A 27,810-nucleotide genomic window follows, 5' to 3' on the forward strand; every position below is an offset into this window, starting at 1 on the left:
TTCACAATTGACTATAGGATCTCTGATATAACTTCACAGCATTAATACCTATAAGGTGAAAAAAAAATCCTCATTTTGCTTGACAAATAGTCTACTTGGATTATTTTAACTGAAATCACATAAATAATTTTTTAAAAATCCAATATCAGCTGTCAGGTTCTCAAGGCAGAAACTAGGTTCGTGAGCCCTTGGGCCACTGCCGTAGAGCAGCAGTGGCAGGCAAAACCACCCCACACCATAGACAAGGCAGAACTCTGACAGAAACAGCTAGACTTCACCTGCACTTGACCGCCGTTCCTCAGGAGTTGAGCCCCTGGGTGAGGCGGCCGGCAGGACTTACTGGACAGGGCAGGAACTGGATACACACTAGGCTGAACAGGGACTGAGGGTCAGAGGGGAAGGGAATATACATGGCAGCAAGGCAGGAAACTGGGCTAGGACTCACAGACAGACAATACAACACTAGGCAGGGAATGGACAGGCTTGAGAGCAAGGACTAAAAGCTGCAAAGCAGCCACTAAGAAAGGAAACACAAACAGGTAAGACACAGAACTGAAAGCTGCCAGGCAGCCACTAAACGAGAAACACAGATCATCAAGAATTAGACAAAGAAATACAAACAAGAAACAAGACTGGGAAACAAGCAATACAGTACAAGGTAAACTACACAAAGACTAGACTAGAAACAGGCAAGACTCTAAGACAATAAACTGGACTAGGCAGAAGTGCACAGAGCACACCAGCATACCAGAGACCTTAGGCGATGCAAAGGCAAACACAGAAGTTTCCAGGTGATTAATAAAGTCCATCAGCTGCAGGAATCACAAGGCAGCTATGGGTGCTGTTCAGGCACAAACAAGAGAAGTCTGGCAGCCCGGAAGATCCGGGCCGGACTGCGCTGAAGTCTGGAACCGGTGACAGTTCATAGCAGCCACCAGTTCTGGCCACCAGAGGGCGAGGTGAGCACAGACAAGGAAACGGTCACAAACGTGACATCAGCCTCACTATTCCAAAAGTGACCAAAATCTTTTTCATATGGTCATCCTAGGAAAGTTGAGACTGGGTAATAAGGTGGTTACAAATGTCTCTAAGAATATTTTTCATGACCTTTATCAACCAAGAGAGCAATGTCATAGGTGGATTTTTCCTAAATAAGACTGAAATAGCACTATTCTTTAAATAAAGTTTCAAGTCTCTGGATATCACATACATATTTCTGTATTACGATGTGAAAATATCTAAGCCAAAACTTAATGGAAGTTGATTTACATTCTGTATGTGAAGACAAAAGTGGAGAAATGATGGGGTATTAATACACTCAGTATTTGAAAAGAATGATACAGAATTCTATCTGGATAGGACAATATTTTTTTGTCTTTCCTTTACAAACAGTAAATTGTTGTTAGCTAGTTGTACTAAGGGGCCCTTTTACAAAGCGGCATTAAGCCCAACGCAGGCTTACTGCATGCTAATCTGGAGCTACCGCCGTCCCAACGCAGGTGCCGTTGGTAGTTCCAGCCCCAGAGCAGGCCATTTCACCCATGCTAAGGAAAAATTGGCCAGTATTTTTTAGCGTGGCGCTAATCTGGTGACAATCGGGCAGTGCAGCAGCCTAGCTGGTTTACTGCTGGGCTGGCACAGGAACCCTTACCAGTCCCCCTCATATGGCCAAAAGGTAAGAGCAATCTTACCACATGGCCATGGCTATTTTCAGCCTTTTTTACCCACTGCGGTAAAAAGGGCCTCAGCATGTGGCAAAAACAGCCCCTGTCGCTAATGCAGGGCCCTTTTTACTGAAGCTTGGTAAAAGGACCCCTATGTTTTCTTTAAAAATATGTGTGTGGGGGGGGGGGGGGGGGATATTCAAAACCATTTACATGGTTAACTGCTGCATGTAACGGAATAAGTAATTCTTTAAAAATGCTGGGTCCACCTACCAGATAAAGTCTGGCTTCACATGAAGTTCAATCAAATTAAACTGGTTTCAAAGAAAGAATGGGATCAGAGTCAGGTTGGAGCACATGGAAAGTCAACCACACTGTGCCAATTCTTAACTTTAACTAGCTAGGTTAGGCCACAAAGTAATCAAATAAGGATTTCAGTTAAATATAGCCTGCAATAACCTGTTAAGCGAGTCCTGCGGAATGTGGCTGAATAAACTGGAAAATGTGCCAATGAATAGTGACACCACAGTGTTTATTCTAGTTTGCTGCATTGGATTCTTGCTCTTAACAACTGTAAGAGGGTATCTAACTTTACAATGAAAGTTCTATATAAACAATTATTATATTAATATAATTTGAGCTACATTTTATTCATTTAATTTTAACCTAATCATTTCTTATATCCCATCCATCCAATGGTCTGAATGGCTTACAAAGTCACATGCATAATAAAAAACAAACCTAAAACACTTCACAAACTTTATTGCAGCTAAAATGATGCATTCTGTCAAAATCTTGGCATGAATATTTCAAATACGCAAACAAATTTTACAAGACAAGTAATTATCCCAGGCATTATTTACAATCCTGTGCAGTAAGAGATCATCAGTTGAGAAAAAGTATAAATGGAAATGAGCCAGGAAAATCACTTGAACTGAACAGCTGCTAAGTATATTTTATGGTTTATTCCCTACACGCTTTCCCAGTACAACTGAAAATAAACCATTTTGGCAAGCCTGTAGGTTTAAAGCAAGTCACATGAAATAAGAATGGGAGTTACTGCTCAATTTCAGTAAGAAAAGAGTTCTATTATGACTCCCTATCATAATATTAGAACTTTCTAATGGATTATTCAGCCATCTGGAGCCCCAGCACTACTAGTTCATAGATCTCATTCTCTGAGACAGATACAAAACCCAGTGTTTCATAGAAATGCTTCCTGCTGGTGCATATATTATAGGCAATAATGGATTCTTGACTATCTAGTGGTATCTACAAGCAACAGTCTCTATTCTGTACAATTCAAAGGTGTGTAAAAAATTATAAACCCAAATAAATTGCTGAGGGACACAGAAATATATGCTCCACGCCAGACTTATCTTGTTCAGAAAAACATATACAAAGAAAAAAAGTCGTAAGTTTAATCCGCCTAAACAGATAAGAATTTAAATGGAGTGGCATAGTGTTTAGACCAAAGGACTGAGAAAACTAGGGAATCCGAGTACAAATCCAGCTTCTGTTATGGAATACGCTTTGATTCCCACATGGAAATTGCCTCAGGAACCCATTTAGACGATAAGCTCTTTAAGGAAGAGATATACTGTACCTGAATACTTATCGTCCCTGCATATGTCTACTAGCAAGTATTAAAAAGCCAATGGGGGTCCAATGGTCACCATATTAAGGCGAGCACTTGCTCTTAATATGTATATTCAATGCAGCAATTCAGTACTAGATTCATGGAATGAGTGGCGACTACACCAGCACAATTCTTTCAGATTTAGACTTACTATTGAGCGAGCTTAAACGGATAACTTATCAATTTATGTTATTTACTTCAAAGCACTTGATGCACTAAAGTGCTGCTGTGCCATTTATAAATTAAAATATTGTAAGAATCGGATCCCTTATTATCTGAATAAAATCTGGATTTTATTAAGATACTTTTAAAAAACATCTGACAAGTTAGTTCTCACAGCTTACTTTAAAAATAAAAATTTCTTGTTTTGTAGGCAAAGAATTCTCATCTTTCCTGATGTGGCTAGATCCACTCAGCTGAGAAGGTAGCAATTTCTGGAACTAAAAGCTTGTATACTTGTTTTAGGAGCTACTTTTGGGGGGGACGGTTCCCATGCAAGCGCTTAGTTGCAGAAGTCTTGCAAAGTCACTGCTTGAACTCTTGGCAGCCATTTTGAATCGGCTTTGGGAGCAAAAGAGGTCTACAGCCGCTTCAGGCAGCAAAAAGGGGGCTCTTTCCTGCCCCGAAGAGGCCACTAGACCACCAGGGCACTACAATAAGGTACAGGAGGGGAGGGGTAGTGAAAGGAGTCATGTGGGTGGAGGGAGACTGGAAAATTGGAGAGGGAATCTGGTTTTCTTGGGGGGGGGGGGGAGTCAAAGTGACAGGGGGTAGAGCAGGATGTGACAAGGATGGGGTGGGGTGGGGCATGTGTCCTCTTTTTTCTTAGGTCAAATTGGTAACCCTAGCTTTATGCAGTTTAAATTAAGAGACTGCTAGAGAAACTGCTGACATTTCTTGCCTCAAAGAAATGCACCTTAAAGGGAACATTGGACTTAACTCCTGAAAGACATACTCACAATTACTTGCCTTTTAGCATACATCTGATATATCCTATATAAATTATAAAAATAATTTACTGCCTTGATTTTCAACCTGTCCTTTAAACACTTCTAACTACTTTTCAGTAACCCATGAGGTTTTTCTACACAAAAGTTGCTTACTGTTTATAACCAAAATACACACTGTATAAGGGTGTTAAAAAAACAGTTCAATATTTGTGACCTAAACTGAAAAATATACCATTACCTATTTTAGAAAAATAATGGTATTTATCTCCATACCATGACAGTAATTAACCTCAAGCCTAAACCAGGTTATGTTTTGTATGATCTCAATCTCTTAGATTTACTGCCAGCACTTACTATAGTACTTACACCATGCCAGAGAGCTTCCTTCTGGAGTTCTTGGACATGTGCAGGCAATCTATACAAACGGACTTGAAAGGCCTGTGGCTCACAGTACAACTGGAAATATTTCTGTATCTTTCTTCTACATTTCTTGTTATCTAAATATTTTGTCTCTCTCCACCCGAATGGAAGCTCTCAAACAAGCTCTTAAATGAGGGGGTATAGAAAGAAGCTGAAAGGATAAGTTATTCATGGAATAGCCTACCAACTGAGGTGACGGAGAAGAAGAAGACTATCAGAATTCAAGAAAGCGTCTGTCCGGCCCTACTAAACAGGAAGTGCATCAGAGGGCCGGATAGACGCGGCAGAGAGGAGCGGAGCTGCCTGTTTGAATAGCAGCGCAGCGCGACGAGTGAAGAAACGAGCGGGGCGAAGCCTGGGGAAAAGAGAAGCACAATTTCAGGGCAGGCACTGACAGATAACGCTGATCGCTGCCTCCCGGAAGCCGCGGGAGTAAAGGCAGCGACAGCGATGAAGGATTTGGATGGGTGGGCCTGGAGGGAAAGTGGTGGGCCTGGGCCTGTCCAGGCCCACCCGTGGCTACGCCCCTGCTTTAGAGACAGTTTACATAAACCTCTCAGCAGTCCCAAAACAGTTCGCTCTAGAGTTCTCCTTGAGAAGGGGAAAACTCTCACACCTTTTCTTTATAAACACAGTTCAAGTCTCTTTAAGCATAGTCCATACAAAACAGCAAAGAAAAAGGAAAACATCACCTGCGCTCTGAATACCTTTCTTTCAGAGTACTGCAGGCTGGGCAGCACACCTCCCGCTTCACATCTACTTCACTCTTTGTCCACCCGCTGCCATTCTTTCAGACTTGCAAACCTTGGTCATTAGTATTCTCACAGTCCATGGGTATTTGCTCCTCCAAACAGTTCTCTACTGCAGGTAAATCCACTCCCTCTTCTATGCCCTCCATCCAATCAGGCTCCTCTCCACCCTTCATGACACTTGATTCCGCCCTCCCATCAGCTGGCCTGCACCTTTTCTATCCCTCCTCCCAGGTGGATGGAATCCTATATTGATTTCTTAACCATGGAAACGGAGTTTTAGCATTGTTGCTCCCTCTACTTGCCACCCACTGATATAATGGTTTTTCTCCCTGTGTCCTGCCCTTCCTTTCTAGGGAAGGATTCCATGTCAGGGTTCCTAGGTTGCTCTTTCTTCCCTTCCCCCCCTGGCATTGTGGGTAAGGTAGTTCTATATCCCCTGGATCTGCAAAGTGTCTATGCTGCCCTCCCTCACTACACAGGTGATCATAACCTCTTCATTTTCAATAATTCTTTTACGTTTTTTATCCCAATACATTTCCTGTACAGCAATGTTGTAATGCTCACAAAGTTTCCCAAGGATCAGACATGCTGCCTTATAGTGCCTTTCTGTATAATTTTCTGCCATCAGGACCTTGCAGGCAGCTACGAGATGAGCAACTATTTCCAGCTATTTGTTACAGAATCTACATTGGTCTGTTTTCTCAGGGGGGGGGGGGGGGGGGGGGTTCTATGCTTACTGTGAACCATCTTGTCTGCAATCCACTGTATTGTGCTGCAACTATCAAACTCTCATCCTTCAGTTTCGGTTTTGATTGCCATATTGTTCCTGCAGTAACATATATTTCTCCAATGTTTTTGTTCAGTTCCCACTTAGTTTTTCCTTATTTGCTGATCTAATTCGTTAAAGAGTGTTTTCTTTTGTTTCGCAAATTCTGATGTTTCCTTCCCTGTGCGTTTTTGGATACTCACTTATTGCTTCTACTCATCAGAATGCTAGTGGAAGATTAATGATGAAGACGCATTCTGGACATTTCCTTTCATAATTCAATAATTTTTGTGTATTTGGACCTGTTGAAGATGTTAAGTAGGCTTGGAGACCTATGACAGGAGCTCTACATAGTCTTAGCATACACCAATTCTCTTAAAAGACCTTGCGGGAATTTGTATCTCTGTCCATAAGTTTGTACTGGTGGGGAATGTCACATAGCCACATCTTGCCAATAACCAAGATGCATCCCTTGTTGGGAGGGGTGAGGCACAATATGGTGAACACCTCCCAACTGTCTGCTGAGCTGGGTCCCATCATCTCCTCCATTTGCATATATGAACCGAAGACTCATGCCTATATATCCTTACACATGCCCAACTGCATACTCATGCCTGCTAGATTGCTTATTACATGTGAACATCTTGTAGACTAGGGAGTACATTTTGAAACACACAGTGCCAAAGCTGAATTGACTCAGGTAAATATAATATGATTCTCTCTCACTGCATTGTGATATATGCTAGGTAACCTTCACCAGCCACATTTAATAATTTTATGTATCATGTATATTTTATTATGTATGTTTTCATTGTACACTGCCTAGAGCTGTGTATAGTTGCAGCTCATAAATGTGTTTAATAAATAATTGGACCATATATGACCAAAATGGTGATTAAAGTCACCACAAACAAAAAAAAATGAGGTTTTAATGAATTCAGTAAGAGCAAACAATTTGTAATATATAACAGTCCTAACCCCATCTTTTTATGTGAAAAAAATAAAAAAAGTTACAGAACTTTAAACATGTAACTTTTGCCGACTGCTTATGGGCCCCATGACATGAAAACCTGGCCAGTCTCAACATTTTGGATCTGAGTCTTTAGTCACATTTTCCCAGAGACAGTCACATATGCTATGCAAAACTGAGGGCAACCTGGTTGTTTCTCTGTGGTGCAGCATTCTCAGTGAAAAAAGTTTTATTACATATTACCAAGACACTATTAAAAATGTTCAAAAGAAATACTGCAATATACATTCAAAAACCATGCATCAAAATCTGCACTTCACACCACACCACCCGCTGGATCTATTATTATTCCCTATCTAATGCAATGGGCTTTCTACAATGTATTAGGGATGTGCATGGGCTCAGAGTTCTCAGTTTGTTTTAAAAAATATTACCACATATCAGAATGTTTCAACGAGAACAAATTAATTGCACACATAAAGGTATATTTTCAAAGCACTTAGCCTTCCAAAGTTCCATAGAAACCTATGGAACTTTGGAAGGCTAAGTGCTTTGAAAATATGCCTCATAGTCATTTGTAGAATACAAAATAAATTGATTTTGTGCAAATTCTAAGGCATGGCAATCAACACACAACCCTAGTATTTATATTAACTTCCTGAAACTTATTGAAATTTCAACAGAACACATTACAAATTATAGGTGATGGACACATGTTCCCCACTACCACCACAAGCTGAGCTCTAAGCACTCTTCCCCCTGCCAGTCAGACTCCAGCACTCTCCCCTTACCTTCAGCCTCATTCCAACATGCTCTCCCCTTTTTCACTACCCTCAGGCCAAACCCAGCACTTTCTCTTCTCAGCCTGATCAACTCCCACCCCAGCAGTCATCCCACTGGCCCACCCTACTATAGAGGCTACCACCATGGGTTGTTTTAATTCAACCACCTCAGTAGCTTCTTTATCCAGGATGACAGAGATGCTTCCTCCAGCCTACAGCCCACATGGCCAGGTGCCTTCCACACAGGTAAGATATTGGTATTTTCCCCCATGACATACATACTACTGCTTCCTCTTTCTCATGCATCTTGTGATCTGCTGAGTCTATGTTGTTGGATCCTGTAACATGTATATTTTTTACAAAGAGCACACATTGAATTCTTATAGACTTAACTATTTGGTGTACAAAATGTAGACTTTTGCAAGTAGTCTCTCTCTCTCTCTCTGGTTCTGAATGTTTACCTGTTTTGTATATCTGTGCATGTGGGGTGATAGAGCAGCTAGGGAGTTGTGACAGTTGAAAATAGGGAGAGGCAGTTTGAAAGGAGTAATTCCCTAACTGCTATGTTGCACTTTATGTAAGTTTCTATGCTACAGAAGATGGAGCTTCTTCTCCTGTAGAAATGCACTGACCCATTTTAATGGGAGGCTTATTTCTCAGGAACTCCAGCCAATTCTGGCCCACTTGCAAAATCAGTTATGTCTTTTTATTAATTTTTCCCTATATACCAAATTCCATAGCATACTATTACATTTTCAGAGTGCTCTTTTTGTCCACATACATTCTTGATCCTTTTTGTATAATTCTTTCCAAATCGTGAATCAAAGAGCATGCTCTAAATAGATAGTACTCCTTGGTGGTTCCTGCCAAGACCACACCAAGAGAAGTTACCAGCTCAAGTGTATTATGTACACAGACCAGGTATTTTAAACTTTTACCTTTAACTGCACATCAATATAATAATAATAAAAAAAGCATTAAGCCAATTCATATGAACAGTTTCACGTAGAGTACCTTAATCTGAAAGTAACTTTACCCTCACAGTATTGCATCTAAGAATCCTTTATGCTTATGCCATGTTTTCTTGAATTCCATTACTTTTGCCATCAGGGGCCCAAGATCACAACTTCTATTAGGCAAATAAATTGATATATTAATGCTATCAATTGATATTAGGGTTTCAGGTTGAATTGAGCGGTAACTACATCCTGGCCTTCCATCTATGGTGTTACATACTTTAACTTATTGCTTATGTACAGATGAGTATACAATGATGTAGACACACAAGCCCTACACTTACAGCATTCCAGTCAAAATATGCTTGAAGCCTAAAGATACATTCATTTTCAAGTCCTTTAGAAACAAGGGGATACAAGCTATAGACAAAAATAGAACTCTTCTTTAAGTCAGCCATACCTTTTGAATTCTGAATAGAAATAGCTGTTGACAACAAACTAGTGCCTAACATGCTTTTACAGAAATATGAAATGTGTCATTTACAGTCAAATGAAAACAACTTAATCCAAAAGTCTTGTGCACACACTGTTCCATTATGAATCCTGCAACACTGGCCAGTTTTCTCATTCATATATATATGAGTTGTTCTTGTCTATTCATCCTAACTTCACAGTTGGAGTAATGATTTATTTTAAAATCTTGGTAATAACTGAAACTACAGTTCTGGAAGGAATTGACCTTTATACATGTAATCTTATGACAAATCCTGGGCATTCCTAAACCATTTTAAGGATTTTCACATAACTTTTCACTCTTGAGCCCCCCCCCCCCCTAAAAATACTGATTTTCTATTGTAAACAATGTAAAATCATATTTTAAGCTATACTCACCAGATAGCATTCCTTCTGAGAGCAAGAGGAAACAAAAAGAAATTATCACCTACTCATAAAATCTATACATAATACAGGAAGCTGCACTTTGTGCTTCCTCCCTACACCATGTCAATCTGATAGTACCAAGACATCTTATGTTAACAAAAAAACAAAAATACTTACCTGTAGCAGGTATTCTCTGAGGACAGCAGGCCTTACATTCTCACAAGTGGGTAACGCAGGTCACGTTACCCGATCCGGATCTCATGACAAGCAAAAGAAGAACTTTGTGGAGTGTGAGAGACAGTCCACTGTGTATGCACCAGTGTAGTACCGCCCGCCATGTGAATGCGGTCACCTCAGTTGAGTATAACAGCAAAAAAGAAAAAATAATAAAGGAGACAACTCCAATGGGAGGTGGGAGGGATTGTAAGACTAAGGCCAGCTGTCCTTGGAGAATACCTGCTACAGGTAAGTATCTTCACTTTCTCTGAGGACAAGCAGGCCTATCTATTCTCACAAGTGGGGAATCCCTAGCATCTAAGCTCACTACAAATAATGGACAACTGGGCCTCGCAATGGTGAGCACAGTACTCAGATTAACCTGAAACTATATACAAACTGAGTGAGAGTGCAGCCTGGAATGGAATAAAATGGGCCTAGGGGGTGGAGTTGGGTTCTAGACCCCAAACAGATTCTGCAGTACTTTCTGCCCAAACAGACTGTCGCATCAGGTATCCTGCTCAAGGCAGTAGTGTAATGTGAATGTCTGGATTGAAGACCACATCACAGTCTTGCATATTTTTTCACTGAAGGCTGATCTCAAATGGGCTACCAACGCAGCCATGGCTCCGATATTATGAGCAGTGACATGACCTTGTAGTGCCAGCCCGGCCTGGGCATAAGTGAAGCAAATGCAATCTGCTAGCCAGTTGGAAACAGTGCATTTCCTGATGGTGACCCCCATACTGTTCAGATCAAAAGAAATAAAAAGTTGGGCAGACTTTCTGTGGAACTTGGTCCTCTCCATGTAGTAGGCCAATGCTCTCTTGTACAAGGTGGTTTCTCCAGGATGGGCATGAGGTTGGGGAAAGAATGTTGGCAAGACAATTGACTGGTTCTGATGGAACTCAAGCAACTGAGGCTTATCAAATCCAGGTGTGCTGTGGATCCGGTTCCTGAAATCAATCTTCTTGAGCGGTACTGAGACCAACAGAAGGGACTCCCAATTCCTAACGAAGACTTCCTGGAGTACCTCGTGGAGAAGGATAGTTACAGCCTCCCTAGGAGGAGATGTGTAGTGCAGGACCCGGGCTCGTCCTCCACTTCAAAAGGTGGAAATAAAGGGCTCTCTGGGGCTCCGGTTGAAACAAATCAGTCGGGGTCGATACTGAAGCCAGCTGGTGGCTGCTGGTAGAAGAACATCGGTACCTGTATGGAGGGAGAGTGGTCCTCCCGGCACAGATGCTTCTCGAGTGCTGAATCCCTCAATGCCCCAGAACTTATGGCACACAAATCAAAGAAAAACACACCAAAAGGAAATCTGAGTTCTTGGACCAAGCAATGTGTGGAGATGGTGAAAAAGTACACTCCCTTCTCAGCACAGTATAAAATCAACTGAGGGTGAACATATTCGCGAAGCGGGCGGAAAGACTCTCACGCTGTGTGAAGCTCATCTTATGCTTCTCATAAGATCCGGACAACACGGCCTGCATTACCCACTTGTAAGAATAGATAGGCCTGCTTGACCTCACAGAATATGGCTGTAATAATTTATCAATGAGTGATTTAAAAAAAATTCTAAATCACATTACAAAGTTAACATGGTAGAGTATAAAATCTTGAAGAATTAATAATTAAGGAGTTAAAGGAACAGGGGAATACACCTTAATCAGCCATATAAAGGTCAGTCTGTAAAAGAGGAAACTCGCTTCACTGAGACCAGATTTGGAAAAAAAAAAAAAAGCCTTTCTTCACACTGGTTTCTTTCCTGCATAGATACAACACAAAGGCACTGCTTTTCCCTGGGATAATATATGTTATTAATGGACAATAATTCAGAATAAGTCATTTGCATAAAAACTGTACAAAAAGAATTGGAGATCTTTCACCCAGCTGCCTTAGCTATCACAAGTCTAAATCATGCTAACCACCAGATCATAAAACCCACAGACATATACAAACTTTTTGGGTATACACCTTTAAAGTTCATAAACAAGGGGCCTAGTTCCCTAGCTAATAGAAGCTCAAGAGTAATGACTTCATTTTTCTTTTCAGTTGGCTGTATTTCAACTGGATTGCACACTTCAGTAATAGGAATCCCTTCTTCTGCTTGTCATTCCATGCTCTATGATCAGAATCTCAGTTTTTTTAATGAAGGACTAGAAGGCATGAAATGGCCCATACAGTATGAAAAAAAGTTGGACACGCCATTTCAACTGTTTAATTTTGGGTGGAAAGATACGCCAACCACACTAATTAGATCTTGCTGTCTTTCTCAAACCACCCCAAAAACAAAAAGTGAATTCTGTTAGAGCAGTTTGAAATAAAACAGTCCAAATCTCATCCTTTTATGTAAAAAAGTTTTTAAAAAGTTACAGAAGTTCAAAACATTCGACTGGCCACTTTTCATATCATGGGTCCAAAGCATTCTCGACATTTTGCATCTATGACAGTCACGTAGCTGTTTCTTAATATTATTGAATTGTTAGTTATTTAATGTTGAATCCAATTATGCAGATTGGATGGACCATATAGGTCTTTATCTGCTGTCATCTACTATGTTACTACGTTACAATTTCAAGTCTCTTCAATTTATAATACACATTTTATATTGGTTTGTCAATAAATTGCTATAGGGCCACAATTAATTTGTTACTATGATTGCAGTAAATTGTTGATCTAAATCACTGATTCTTGTGATGAATTTCCCTCCCAGCTATGGTAATGGTGTACATATAAAAAAAAAAAAAAGGTGACTTGGGTGGGTGGGAGATAGGGTGGAAGGGGGTTAACCCCCCCCCCCCCCCCCCACACACACACACACATTGCTTACTTCCCTATATGAAACAGCTCTCATGAGAAAATCTTTTTCTACAAAAACATACTATTCACCCAACATACACTATCACTTAGTGGCTCTTTGAAAAAAGCTGTACACCACTAATAGGTATTACAGTTACAATTTACAAGGACATAAGATAATTCAAAATAGTGTTCAAAGTCACATAAAACCCAGATCTCCCATAATGCAGCAGGTAATAACACCAAGCCATCAGCCTGAACCAAAATATGAATGTTTATTTAGCTCTTTTGTATTAACAGGCATTTCTACTATAAATAATTTACCCCCTGTTTACTAAGCCGCACTACTGGCTGCTGTACGGCTATGCCGACACAGCCCATTCAAAGTGAATGGACTGTGTTGGAATTAGAACGCAGCTTAGTAAACAGGGGGAGTTAGTATTTTACAGCTGGAATCTTTTATAGAGAGAATAAGCCCAAAAGAATATAAAAATGCATTTACATGTTACTGTTCAGTACTTAATACAATGTAAACATTAATAAGTTAAAGGAGCATTACATATTACCCAAGGTGATGTCCTTTGGCATTTTATCAGTTGAAAAGCATAATACTTTCAGGTTAGGTAAATAACTGTTTTTTTCCTGATCTCAATCACAGAACAAAGACAGGACTATTTACACACTGGCAAAAAAATCTTTTAGAACTTAAAATTAAATTCCCTTTCAACAGTCTCTTTTTAATGAACAGCTGCTGTCTAAAACAAAGCACAGTTTGATTGTAGAGTACAAATACTCTTCTTAACCTAGTTTCCCAACAAATGAACACCATCTTAAAAAAAAAAACAAACATACATTTAGAATGCAATTAATGAAGGCATCATGTGACAACATATTCTACTCTGTCATTTACCAAATGGGAGGTGTAACATGGCCATTCATTAGTTGGGTGATATATGCCAAAGCTTAGGACATAGGAAAGCATACAGACATGCAAGGGTTGGTAAAAAACAATTATATTTATGCTTATAAGAAAAGCAGGGGACATGAACCATCTGACCACTATGAGCCATTATCTGTAGAGAAGATAGAAATCTACACGAATATGAGTATTTCTCAAGGCTGTCGGTTAAAAATTGTTCCAAGTCAACATGCACAGAACTAAATAGAATGCAACTATCCTCAAGTACAGAATTCACCAAAAAGAAAATACTATACACCCACCATTCCATTAAAATTCACTGCATGCTAGGCCTATTCTTTGCAGGGGAACATACTTAACCAGTTTAATGGTCTATGACCAGGGAAACAACTGAAAATGATGAATGACAAAACATGACCTAAGTGATGTACAATAGCTATTACCAAATATATCAATGTCTTTAAACAGCAAGACTATAAAGCATCTTTCAATAAAATGAGATGAGAACTACACTGTGGACTATGAGTATGTGTAATTGAAAAAAATGAACCAGTATTTAGAAATAAAAGCCAGGTGGGTCTAATTTAAAGCATTCCCTTCATTAATCAGCAGCAAATGAGCAAGATTTGGTTTAAGACAACAAGTTACAAGGAAAATCTGATTACACTGGAAATGCTGTATTCTACCTATAGAGTCAAAGGCAAATTAATATATTTAGGTATGACCTTGTTACTTGGGTAATATATGAGTACAATCAATGAGCCTTGAACAGTCAACACTTCAAACTGAAGGCTGCACAAATGTGGAGCCACTCTTTTACATGGATTAAATTAAATACCCTGCACTACAGCAAGGACTGGCAATGGAAAGGCTACCGAAATGACAGAAGGATGCTTACGGTCTCCTGCGAAGTCTGAAAGATGGTATAAAAAGTCACTACATTTTACAGCCCTGTGCTTTAACTGACCTGAACTAATAAGACACAGTGCCAGTTCCAAATCCGAGCTGAAAGGGCAATGGTGCACCAAACAGAATAAATGGGGTCAAGAAAGTGATGCATTCACTCTGAGCTGAAAAGTAATTTGAGTTAAAAAGGTATATCAGTAAACAACCCAAATGTCTGAGAAAAACAAGAATTGGAGCAAAGAATGAACAGGAATATAAACCTCCATTACCCAACTTGCAAAGGACTCAAATACAAAACAACCTATGCATCTAGTTTCTCCTATATAAGTGCACAAATATGGAACGCACTCCCAAAAGCTGTGACAACAATCCACGACCACCTAAACTTTAGGAAATCACTAAAAACCAAACTCTTCAAAAAGGCTTACCCTACAGATCCAACATAAATCCTCACACCCGGCTACACAACAAAACCAATGATCGTACTGGACAATATACTAACTCCCTCCCTCCCTTCGACCCTCATGATGCCTGGAATACACCTACCTTATTCGACCACAACATAACCTTGTATTTGTTCTCTACTGGACTTGGCGAATGCCTTTACGGTACTGTGTAAGCCACATTGAGCCTGCAAATAGGTTGGAAAACGTGGGGTACAAATGTAACAAATAAATAAAATAAAGAGCAAGCACTCAGAATCAAAGTGATTTACCAAAAAAAAGGCAATTAAAAGACTTTCTTATGCCACTATCAGATTATTCTTAATTAAGGCAGCAGATGGCACAGTGGTGATAGAAAAGAAGAATATGAAGACCTGACATGAAACATTACTGGAGTGTTACAAGTCTGTGTTAAAATCTTGAAGCCAGACTCAAGTAATTTGCACAACAGACGCTTCTTCTCAAATTTCCTAACCAAAAATCAACTCTTTACAAAAGGAAAAAAGCCTTACAGAGATAAAACTTCATAATACTGAGTCTCATGAGCCAAGAATCCAATCTAAAAAAATCATCTCAGGCCACACAGGCAATTTGACTGACTTACTCAAGATTCAGGGTGACTTAAGCCAGCATCTAACAAAGCAAAAGCTGACCGCACATAAAATGTGCATTTATCTAAGGCCCTCCAATAAGTAAACTACCACTTGCACCTGTTTTAAACCAGCATTTTAAATTTATTTGCCAGTTTTCTTCCTCCTCGCTATCCAGTACTAAGTGAATTCAGCAACCAGACATGTATTTAACTAGATGCAAAATGTTTCTCTGTAGAGCTGCTATAACCTGATCCTAAAGGGCAAACCTACTGACTGATATTAACTAATTGTGTTTCTGAAGAGCAGCAGTAATATTTAGCTGTACTTACTCTATTAGCATTTTGAGATTGCACTCTCTCTAATGCCACAAATTATACCCTATTTCATAAGATTCTTAAAAATTGAAAATGTATTTGCTGACAGAAAATCTTGTAAAAGTCTAATATCCCTTGTATGAAAAAACAAAAATCAAGTACTCGGCTACGTGTGAAGATCAGTAAATAGCAAGTGAGAACAAATAAGCATCAACTTCCAACAACGAGGTTGAATCAACGGTTGTTCAAAGCTTACTTTTGTCTATCCTTGATTATAGTAATAGTATTTATGGAGCCTGTTAAAAGAACCTTCTAAAGAATTTCCAAACCGTTCAGAATACAGCAGTTTGCCTAATTTTCTCTGCCCATAAAAGTGATAAGAGTTTCCCCTATGCTGGTGGCCCTTCATTGGATGCCGATAGAGGCACATGTTCAGTTCAAGGTCTGCATAATGGTCTTTAAGATCCTTTATGGGTTAGCCCCAGCCTATGCATCTAATTGGGTTCAGACCACTACTAAAAGTAGAGGTCTCCGTGATTATCTACAACTTCATTTCCCCACTCCTAGTAGATTGAAATACAAAACTATTTTCTTTGTGAGCCTTTTGTATCAAGCTCCAGCCATTTGGAATTCAATCCCATTTTGCTTGAGAAAAATACAAAATAATTCTGTTTTCAGAAAAGCACTGAAAACATTTCCTTTTAAGAATTTTTTTCCTAAAATTGTCTGTAAACTAATTTCTGTGTTGTAATGATTTATGGTATCTACTTTTAACATAGGACTATGAGACATATTTTCAAAGCATTTAGACTTACAAAGTTAAATAGAGGCATATTTTCAAAGTCTTTTTATGGAACTTTGTAAGTCTAAGTGCTTTGAAAATGAGCCCCTTAGTAACCTATGGAACTCTGTAAATCTAAATGTTTTGAAAATGAGCCCCTATGTCTATTAGCTCGCAGGGTGTGCCTGCTTATTCTTCTCCTGTGATCTGCATTGAACTCACTTGGGAACTTGCGGAATACAAGCAGTAATGCAATGTAAAATTAAAAATAAACCAGAAATTAGAATATAAGGGAATGTTTGTTAGATGGTACATACATACACATGTAGTAGCTTGACCCAAAGGTTTTGGAAACTGGTGAAATCAGAGATTTAAAAAACAAATTAAAAAAAAAAAAAAAAGAGGGAGATTCCATTAAAAGTTGAAGGTTTATTTTGTTCGTTTGTTAGGAATGCCTGTGTCAGGAATAAATGCTAAAACAATGCAACTTTGCAGCGCAGCACTTCCTACCTTCACTAGAATGTTAAAAATTCTGTGAAGGAGCCAGGATCAGGTCTCTCTTCAGTCTCTCTTCCCCCTCCTCTGCAGATGTATGTGGAAAGAGGAGGCGGAAGATCAAGTGAATGGCTGCACATTGGGCCATTTCCTCCCCCTCTACTGGCCTCCATACAGCCTTGTGGTTCAAATAAACAGTTGGTTCTAGGATGGAGGAGTAAGTGGCCCGCTGTGCAGTAGTTCACTTCCTTCACCTCCTGCTCCTGCCTCATGATCTCTTTGAGGGAGGGGGGGAGAGAGACTGAAGAGACACCTGATGCCTGCTGAATGTGTGTCACAGAGGCAGTGCAGATCAAGCTGAATGTGCCATGAGATGGGGGGAGGGGGGGAGAGATAGAGAAAGCAGAGTAAACATAGGATTCGCTCTGTTAGATGTTGCTTGGAGTTTGCCTCTGTTCACCATTCTTCTTCACACTTTTCTCTTATCACGAATTGACTATTGTAAACTACCCTATTTACAAACACTTCAAAATGCAGCAACTAGAATGCTTCTCAGGGCTGGATGTTTTGATTCAGTCCTCATCTTTCTAAACTACATTGGTTGCTATTGCTTTTTTGCATTCAATTTAAAGTCCTTCTTTTGACTCCCAAAGTTCTTCATATTGGAGAGCTATCTTACTTGTCTAATGCTGTTATCCCATACACCCCATCTCATAATCTTCAATCTCTAGATTCTAACCGCCTTACTCTACCTTCGCCTAGATATGCTTACCTGGAATCAACTAGATCATCTGCTTTTTTCTTTCTATCACCTAAACTCTGGAACGATCTCCCCCCCCCCCCCCCCCCCCCCAGATATTCATAATAAATTATCTTTAACCAACGTTAAAACTAAACTAAAAACTCATTTTTTCCAATTGGCTTTTGGGTCCTAATGCTGTAGAGGACTCCCGTGGCGGGTTGAGAGAACGTGTATCCATTATTTTTGTATTCGTGTTTTTTATATGCTGCTCAAATATACATTTCTCTGGTTTGAATATAGTTATTCTTTCCTATCTATTAATGAAGTTCTTTTATTGGTTTCTTATTTTTATTATTTTATATTTTACTGTATTACTGTAAACCGCTTTGACCTTGCTTGAAGTAACAGCGGTATATCAAGTTTGAATAAACATATGCACCAGGGGGGATGGGAAGGGGCAGAGAAAGTAGAGTACATGCCCTGGAGATGGGAGAAGCAGAAAAGAAAGCTGAGATTCTGCCATGGGAGTAGGAACAAAGACAGAAGAAGCTGAGATGTGTCACTGGTGCGGAAGGAGATACAATGATAACTGGGGAGGGAAAGAGAAAGAATGAGAGGTGGGGGGGTGTACCTGAGGGGAGGACTAACCAAGATCAGGGTAAAGATGTCCTGTTGCTTTCATTTGACCTCTCTGCTGTCTTTGATCTTATGGACCACCCTATTCTTCTCTGAAAGGTTTTCTGACCTAGACATTTCTGGCTTTGCCCTTGCTTGGCTTCAATCTTATCTTGACAAACATTCCTTGAAAGTTCACCAATAAAACACTATTTCTATATAGCATTCTGTTCATTATGGGTTCCTTAACGCTTTATTATTGGGCCTACACTATTCAATGTCTTCCTTTCACTCTCAACACTTCTAATTAATTCACTAGGAGTACTGATATCAATGCAACCTGGATTGCAGAAAATGGCAAGAAGCTAAATCCCTTAAAGACAACTGCTGGATTATTCCCCTCGTATTTGAACCCCCTTAATACATTCTTGCCAAAGATCCAGGGAACAACTATTCTACTTAGTTCAGCTGTTAAGATTCTTGGCATTACCTTTGATGTTGGTCTTACTTTTAACTCGCAACCTTCCACCATTGTTAAGAAGTATTTTTCCACTTTGAGACAGTTACGTTCAGTAAAGCCCACTGGGATCAGGGTGTACTATGTTCAGGATGCACTATGTTCATTACTCACTCATTCTATCCTCCCTTGATTATTGCAACTTTTCATGGAATAAAATCCTAACAAAAGGAGATTTCAGATAATCGAAAACACATCTGTTAACCATATTTGGAGCAAAGAAATTTGATAGGGCTATCCCGTTATGTTCTAAACACTGGTACCAATTTCATACTATATCTCTTTCAAGACCCTCATCATAGCCCACCAAGTTTACTAGTCTGGGTTGCCCCTCTTTTTAATCCATTTCCTACTTCTTTACACACCTTCCCATTTTCTCAGATCATCCTAGCAAAATTTTCTAGTCATTCCATCTCATTTACCTTGTCTGTACACATGAATCATGCTTTAGTGTTGTAGCTTCCACTTTATGGAACAGCTAACCAACTGATATTCATTAAAAAAAAAAAACTTTTAAAAAAATGCTAAAAACATTTTACTGTTGCTTTTCATTCTAATAATACGGGGCAGCACTGCAAATTTATACACTTGATTGCCCTGCCCTTTCATTTTCTGCTGTGTTCATCACTGACCGCACTGTCCTTAGTAATTTGTCTTTTGTTGCTTTGTCTAACATGGTTACCCCTCCCTCTCATTTTTGTCTCTTAAGGCTTCTTTTACAAAGCCACGCTAGCGATTCCTGCACGGAAAATGAGAGGAAGCCCACAGGAATTGAATGGATGTCCTCTCATTCACCACGTAGGAATCGCTAGTGCGGCTTTGACAAAGAAGCCCTTAGGTAATAATTATATCCAGTATTTCATGTATTAGATTACTATTGTAATTTTAGCAGGCTCAAATTATTGATTTGTTAAAATTGTAACCTAGGCACCCCTAATGTGTTCTTCACATTAAAATATTACCCCTTATATTTTAATGTATTGTTCATTGCTTAGACAGTCACTTTATAGGTGGTATATGAAATATAGATGAACTATGAACTAATAAGAGGTAGGGGTGTGCACCGGGGGGGGGGGGGGGAGAGAATGAGAGGTGGGGGTACTGCAAGTAGGAGAGGACTTTGGGAGCAGACAGAATTAGAAGTCATGCTGGGAGTTAGAGGGAGGGAGAGAATTGCAGTTGGAGTGAGAGAGGGAACTGGGAGGAGGGAAAAGGAAGGAGGAGATTTTAGGCCTTATGTTGAGGGAATTCTGTGCAAACAATGCAGAATTTTGCAGTTTTAAAATATTGTGTGCAGAAGTCCACTGGGAATAAACTGCAAATCAGCTTCACATTAACTCATTCATGCACGATTTCATTGGCATCTACAAAGAAAACAAGCATGAAACTGAGTTTTGCTAACGTTTAGCCACAGTACGGGAATACTTTGATGTGGAAAAAATGACTGGATAAATAATACTGACAAATATTTAAAAACATGAGAGTCACGCGAAAAACACAACCAAGAAGATGTTCCACTCAATGTGGAAATTAAAAAGAGTAAGACCTTTCTTCCCAAGGACAGTCTTCTGCAACCTGGTACAATCAATGGTACTCAGCCATCTAGATTACTGCAACGCACTTTACGCTGGCTGCAAAGAGCAAATAATCAAGAAACTTCAGACAGCTCAGAACACTGCAGCTAGACTCATAGTAACATAGTAACATAGTAGATGATGGCAGAAAAAGACCTGCATGGTCCATCCAGTCTGCCCAAGACAAACTCATATGTGTATACATTACCTTGAATTTGTACCTGTCCTTTTCAGGGCACAGACCATATAAGTCTGCCCAGCAGTATTACCCGCCTCCCAACCACCAGTCCCGCCTCCCATCACTGGCTCTGGTACAGACCGTATAAGTCTGCCCTCCCCTATCCTCGCCTCCCAACCACCCCCCTCTTCCCCCCAACTACTCCACCACCCAATTTCAGCTAAGCTTCTGAGGATCCATTCCTTCTGCACAGGATTCCTCTATGCATATCCCACGCATGTTTGAACTCCGTTACCGTTTTCATCTCCACCACCTCCCGCGGGAGGGCATTCCAAGCGTCCACCACCCTCTCCGTGAAAAAATACTTCCTGACATCTTTCCTGAGTCTGCCCCCCTTCAATCTCATTTCATGTCCTCTCGTTCTACCGCCTTCCCATCTCCGGAAAAGATTCGTTTGCGGATTAATACCTTTCAAATATTTGAACGTCTGTATCATATCACCCCTGTTCCTCCTTTCCTCCAGGGTGTACATGTTCAGGTCGGCAAGCCTCTCTTCATAAGTCTTGGAACGTAAATCCCATACCATCCTCGTAGCTTTCCTTTGCACCGCTTCCATTTTTTTAACATCCTTCGCAAGATACGGCCTCCAAAACTGAACACAATACTCCAGGTGGGGCCTCACCAACGTCTTATACAGGGGCATTAAAACCTCCTTTCTTCTGCTGATCACTCCTCTCTCTATACAGCCTAGCAATCTTCTAGCTACTGCCACCGCCTTGTCGCACTGTTTCGTCGCCTTCAGGTCCTCAGATACTATCACCCCAAGATCCCTCTCCCCGCCTAATATTCGGCAAATCAAAATATGAAAGTGCTAAACCCCTACGAGAAAAGCTACACTGGCTCCCACTCAAAGAACGCATCACATTCAAAATATGCACCCTAGTTCACAAAATCATTCACGGAGACGCCCCAGCCTACATGTCAGACCTGATAGAATTACCACAGAGTTACACCTAATCACACTGACCACCCTTCAACATCTTCTGTCCTTCTGTGACTGTTCTCTTGTGCTTGACTGCTTAAATATTTTAAATTTAAATGCTTTACTTTTTGTCTATTAGATTGTAAGCTCTTTGAGCAGGGACTGTCTTTCTTCTGTGTTTGTACAGCGCTGCGTACACTTTGTAGCGCTCTAGAAATGTTAAATAGTAGTAGTAGTAGTAGAATGCTAAAAAAGCATCCCGCACATTCCTTAATCTTCACTTCCCCAACTGTAAAGGTCTAAAATACAAACTAACGCATGCGTCAACCTTTTCCTACCTGAGCACACAATTCTGGAACGCGCTGCCGCGCAATTTAAAAACGCTCTATGAACTAACCAACTTCCGCAAACTACTGAAGACCCATCTCTTTGACAGGGCATACCACAAAGATCAGCAAATGTGAACTCCTATACAAATATCCAGAATTCCCTTACAATATTTGCTTGTTAAACTACTAGTATGTTTTACCATTATCATATAACCCATGTTCCTTCTGTAATGCTAAATGTATATCTTCTTATATGTTTCCACTATTCATGATGTATTGTAAGCCACATTGAGCCTGCAAAGAGGTGGGAAAATGTGGGATACAAATGCAAAAAATAAATAAATAAATAAGTTTATGCAAACTATCCCAACAGAGTGAAGACTATAGTGGATGACAGCATGTTTGGCATTTTATAGAATAGGAAATAATCTGATTCAAATGTTCAGGCCTCATTTTCCCTCTTACGTATTTGGAATCATAATATGTTGGGTTTCTATCTGTTCTTTTATCACCTTTTATTTGCACTAATATCAATGATATGTTTGCATGATGTGCAAACTCCTAAAATGTTTACTGTAAATTCTGGAAATTTCATTTCCTTAAAAAACAGCATACTAGCTACCCTATACATGATAACACAACAAATGATGTTATTAGATCTGCTCAAAGGAATTAATGGATTCCATATCTATCAAAAATCTCTCACGTCAAACCACTATTGCAATTTTAAACTCAGAATTACAATTAAACAAACACAAAAAAATCAAATGTGGAAACTGAGCATGCATGACATTCCTCTTGTTCAATTTTAGTTCCTGGTTTCAATGATTAATTTTAAACCAAACAGAAAAGCGTGCAATTCCATTTAAAAAAAACAAATGCAAAAACATAATTAGATAATTGCCTTCTAGTGCACACACTTACCAGACCTTGAGAAAATATGCAGAGATGCATATTTGGAAACATAATATGCCGGGTTTCTGTTCTTTTATCACATTTTATTTGCATTAATATCAATTATATGTTTGCATTATGTGCAAACTCCTAAAATGTTTACCGTAAATTCTGGAAATTTCATTTCCTTAAAAAACAGCATACTAGCTACCCTATACATGATACCACAACAAATGTTATTAGATCTGCTCAAAGGAATGAATGCATTCCATATCTATCAAAAATCTCTCATGTCAAACCACTATTGCAATTTTAAACTCAGAATTACAATTAAACAAACCAAAAAAATCAAATGTGGAAATTGAGCATGCATGACATTCCTCTTGTTCAATTTTAGCTTCCTGGTTTCAATGATCAATTTTAAACCAAACAGAAAAGTGCGTAATGCCATTTAAAGAAACAAATGCAAAAACATAATTAGATAATCGCCTTCTAATGCGTACACTTACCAGACCTTGAGAAAATATGCAGAGATGCGATGCGCTCATCATCTGAGCTGGCCATTTCAAATTCTTGTGGCTAATTGTAATCGTCTCAGGCTAAACCACAGCAATTCCCAAAACTGATTAGTAGAGATTAGCAGCAATTACCACAAAATTAAAGCAATATTAGCACAGTTAATTTGATGCAGTGCAAAACAAACCGAAGGAAATAAAATGTATTATATTTCAATCATTTCACCATTTTAGAACAAATTAAAAATATTGCAAAAACATGCTTATTTTAATTATTCACATTTACTTATTTAGGGGCCCTTTTACTAAGCTGCGGTAAGGACTAAGGTGTGTTTCTTGCAGGTTAAAAACCACTAGTGTGGGGCGCGCTCAGGTGTCCCACGACAGTTTTGGCATCTGCCCACACTTCCCACATGCTAAAAAATAAATTGTATTTTTTAGTACTGAGGGTGGAGAGTAGGCACGCGCAGCTATATCACCACACGTTAACTGATTAACGTGAGAGCCCTTACCACCTAGAAAATAGGTGTAGTTAATGGCTCATGTGCTAATGGGAAAATTAGTGCACAGCCATTATTGCAAAAATGGAAAATATGGCCATTTTACAGCTGTTTTAAAAGGCACGGGATTCCCATAGTTACGTATGGGAAACCCATGTGCTAGACATAGCACAGGCCATATTTTTGTACAGTTTAGTAAAAGGGCCTCTTATTTTAAAATTATGGTGCATTTTTTTTAGTGTATGTCTAAAAAGTTAATATCAAATTAATGTTCAGTTCTATATAGGTATAAAAATAAACCTGCGTTGCTAACTGTAACAACTTTCATAATGAAATTTGGCAATAATTTGTGCACTGTGCTGTTAAAATTTAAAATAGCACAAGTACTTTGTTTACTAATCACTCAAAGGGAAAACTGACAAACCAGTAACCACTAACATAACATACCTTTGTAATAATTTGACCAGGTATTAATTCTAATTTGATGTGTGATGTAATCTCATTTCATGAGAAGCAAATTTAATAATGCATATTGACTACCATAGCTTTAAAAAGAACAGATAGGCCAGACAGCCCTGACTTAATTATACAAATTAGTATGCTGTCAAGGCTACTGAGCAATACTTTGTCAATTTTGACAACAGTAAATAAATATCAACAAAGTTAGCATTCTTCTCTGAAATCTTTACTCTCTGGTCTTCTTGGATTGGTATGAAAAGCATATGCAAAACATATTTTATTTCTTAAAATAAGTCCTGAATTATGCGTACAGCTACAAAGTGATGGAATGTGAGTTTAGAAGAATGTGGATAAAACTCCAAATGAAACCCAGTATGCCAGAGCTGCAAAGCTACCCAGATCCAAGACAGATTTTTTTGGCCAGTCCTGCTTTTTAATTTAAAAATCTCAGAGCAGTACTGTATTTATAGCTCCTGATTCTACCCACTGAAATCAATACTGCAGGTCTCAAAATACATCAGGATAGGATCGTTAGAAATAATGCAAGGAGTAGAATATATGTCATAAATCTAATGGGTAGCTTTAACTATGGCATAAACTGCAGAACTGGTGCCAAGGAATTAAGGTTAGAAAATGTGGGCAAAGCAACAAGCATAGTTGGGATTAAAAGGGGTTTTGACAAGTTCCTGGGAAAAAAAAAAAGTTCATAAACAATTAGCCAAGTAGATTTGATGAAGTCTACCGCTTATCCCTGTGAGTGAGGAAAAGGGAATGGATCTAATCTTTGGGCTCTGCTCTCAAAGACAAGATACTAGGTTCCACGGATCTTTAATCTGACCCAGCATTACTACTTTTATTTATAATAGTAAAATTTGCAATTATTGCCACCGGGAAACCCGGAATTAGGTCGACTAAGGAACCTTTCTAAACAAACGTGGAATTTGCTATAGGGTGTGATGCTATTGAATTACAGTGCCAGTTAAAAAGCAAGGTTAAGGCAATTTAAGTTCGTGTTTCTTAGAGCAAAAACATGGTATCAGAACCTTTCAGGCAACGTTTAACCAACACAGTACGTTCAAAGTGTATGTTTAGTTGGGGTTTTTTTTTTTTCAGTGACCGTCGTAGGTTACAGAGGATCAGGACAGGACTCAAGCCAAATGTTCCAAAAATAGGCAAATGCCTTGGAGAGCACAGTAGCCTAGCCGAACATGAGTATGCAGTCGTCCCCTCCCCCCTAACCCACAGCAAGCCGACTAGTGCTTCATTATAGCGTTGCAGCGAAGCGAGTTAACGTGTGCTGTGCCAAACCTGAACGCTTGGACCTGGCCCTCAGCTCCAAAACCTTCCAGCTAACATCAGCCAAGTGAGCCATGTCCCGCGGCCACCAGCGCGCGTTGACCCTCTCCCGAGTACCGACCCTACTATGATAAGCGCCGCCGAGTTGCACACCAGCGCGACACTGTCGTAAAGCGGTACCGAGCAGGAAGTAGCAGCTAGTGCTAGAGAGGTCGGCCCGGATGCTCACTGTTGTGGACGCCGGCTTCGGTTACCCTCATCATCACATCTTCTTCGGCTGCAGGCAGTGGAGGCTAACGCGGGTACCGAGTGAAATTGTGACGCCAGTAGGAAGCTGCTTTTTGTCTTCGGGCAGTGTCTGAGTGTCGCTGCGTTAGGTTTCTGTTATGAGAGAGAGGGAGATAGGGGGCCATGGACAGCATGGTCCCCGCCGGTCGCTCCTTCATCTCCTTTTACTGCTGCTGTTGGTGGAGCTGTGCTGTCCCGGGGTTCAGGCCACGCTGCAAAATGTCACTGCCGAACTTTTCGGTTTTGAGTCCTTTGGTACGGTGGCGGCGTTTGGGGATTTCAATGCGGACAAACAAACTGACATCTTCGTCATCAGATCCAGTCAGTTCTTTCTTGTTTTTCCTTCTCTTGTTTTAGTTTTATCTGATGATCTTCTCTCCAATTAGGATTGTATTGGTCTGTTACTCTTTTCATTGAGGTGGTGATTCTGTGCAGATTGAATAAACGTTAGGTGCTGGGATGATGCACACTAAGGACGAATTTTATGTTGGCAACTACTTATGCAATTTCTGTTATAGATTACTAGTGTAAGTGCACAGTTGTGAGCCCTGCTTTAGGCATGAGCACTTTCACCAGCTCAATGGCTGCCTGTTGTAAATGCTCAGGCCTAACTGCTAAGGTGACTCAGAAATGGAAGCCATACGATGTTCACTGGAGTAAAAACTTTATTAAAACACATGCAAAACTTGACACTGCATCTGGATGTTTTGACCTTCTAGCTTCCAAACTAAATCAAACAGGCTGGTAAAATAAGCTCAAGTAGTGAACAAAACAGTGATTGGTGCGAAACAGCCAAAGAGCTCAAACATTCTATAACACAGCCTACAGCAAGATAGTTGCAGCCTATTTTTCACCAGTGACTACTTTGCTGTAGGCAGCATTACAGAATGTTTGAGCTCTTTGGCAGCGTTTCACACCAATGACTGTCAAGCTCATTTTCAGCACTTAGCCTCCCAAAGTTCCATAGAAACCTATGGAACTTAGCCTCCCAAAGTGCTTTGAAAATATGCCTCTGTGTTGTTGACCACGTTGAGCTTATTTTATCAGTTTGTTCGATTTAGTTTGGAAGCTAGAAGTCAAAACATCCTATAGCAGACTCCTGACGCAGGCCACATAGACCGAAATACAGCTCGAGTCTTTGATGTGTTTGAATAAAGTTCTTACTCCAGTGAACATCATCTGTATTCTATTTCTGCCTCACCGTCACTGTGTTGCATCTTCAAGACTGCAGGGGTCTTTTTGGTTCTTCTGTCTACCGCAGGGCTAACTGCTGTCAGTATGAACTTATGCCCACAAGTTATAAAATACTATGCATACCCATGTCCGTACCATACACATCCCTCTTGCAGACGTGCGCTATGGATTTTTTTTGCTTGCTCAATTTGTAGAATATTGACTAAGGGTAGCTGCTAATTAACTAGCACCAGTTAACTACAGCTTTAGCCAGGTATTCATTAATGCCAATTAGCAGCTTATATAATAATTGTTACAGGTGTAATTGACATTCTGTAACTTGCATGCACAATTTGACACATAGCATGCAAAGTTGCATGTGGAAGTTTATAGAAATAGGGGATCGTTATTTTCATATAGCTAAGTGGTTATTAAGGGGCAATTCTATAACTGGACAAAACAAGTTAGGTACCCTATTCTATAACAGTACTTAAACGTGTA

At 39.7% G+C, this 27,810-nt stretch overlaps 2 protein-coding genes across 4 annotated transcripts in view; one reads left to right on the forward strand and one right to left on the reverse strand.

The window, feature by feature from the left end:
• The window catches only part of PHKB (phosphorylase kinase regulatory subunit beta), a 435,362-nt gene extending 409,346 nt beyond the window's left edge, over nucleotides 1-26,016 (reverse strand). For 2 of the 3 annotated variants that reach the window (XM_030204379.1, XM_030204381.1), the window contains exon 1: nucleotides 25,861-26,016. In XM_030204379.1, coding sequence (XP_030060239.1) covers nucleotides 25,861-25,924 — 64 coding nt within the window. In that variant the 5' untranslated portion in view covers nucleotides 25,925-26,016. Of the gene's footprint in view, nucleotides 1-23,587; nucleotides 23,701-25,860 lie in introns of all 3 variants that reach the window. The other variant, XM_030204382.1, reaches the window with a different exon arrangement.
• Nucleotides 26,017-26,049: 33 nt separating this feature from the next.
• The window catches only part of ITFG1 (integrin alpha FG-GAP repeat containing 1), a 312,588-nt gene continuing 310,827 nt past the window's right edge, over nucleotides 26,050-27,810 (forward strand). The window contains exon 1 of the mRNA XM_030204383.1: nucleotides 26,050-26,457. Coding sequence (XP_030060243.1) covers nucleotides 26,235-26,457 — 223 coding nt within the window. The 5' untranslated portion in view covers nucleotides 26,050-26,234. The remainder of the gene's footprint in view (nucleotides 26,458-27,810) is intronic.

This window comes from Microcaecilia unicolor, chromosome 5 (genome assembly GCF_901765095.1).
Source record: "Microcaecilia unicolor chromosome 5, aMicUni1.1, whole genome shotgun sequence".
NCBI lineage: Eukaryota > Metazoa > Chordata > Amphibia > Gymnophiona > Siphonopidae > Microcaecilia > Microcaecilia unicolor.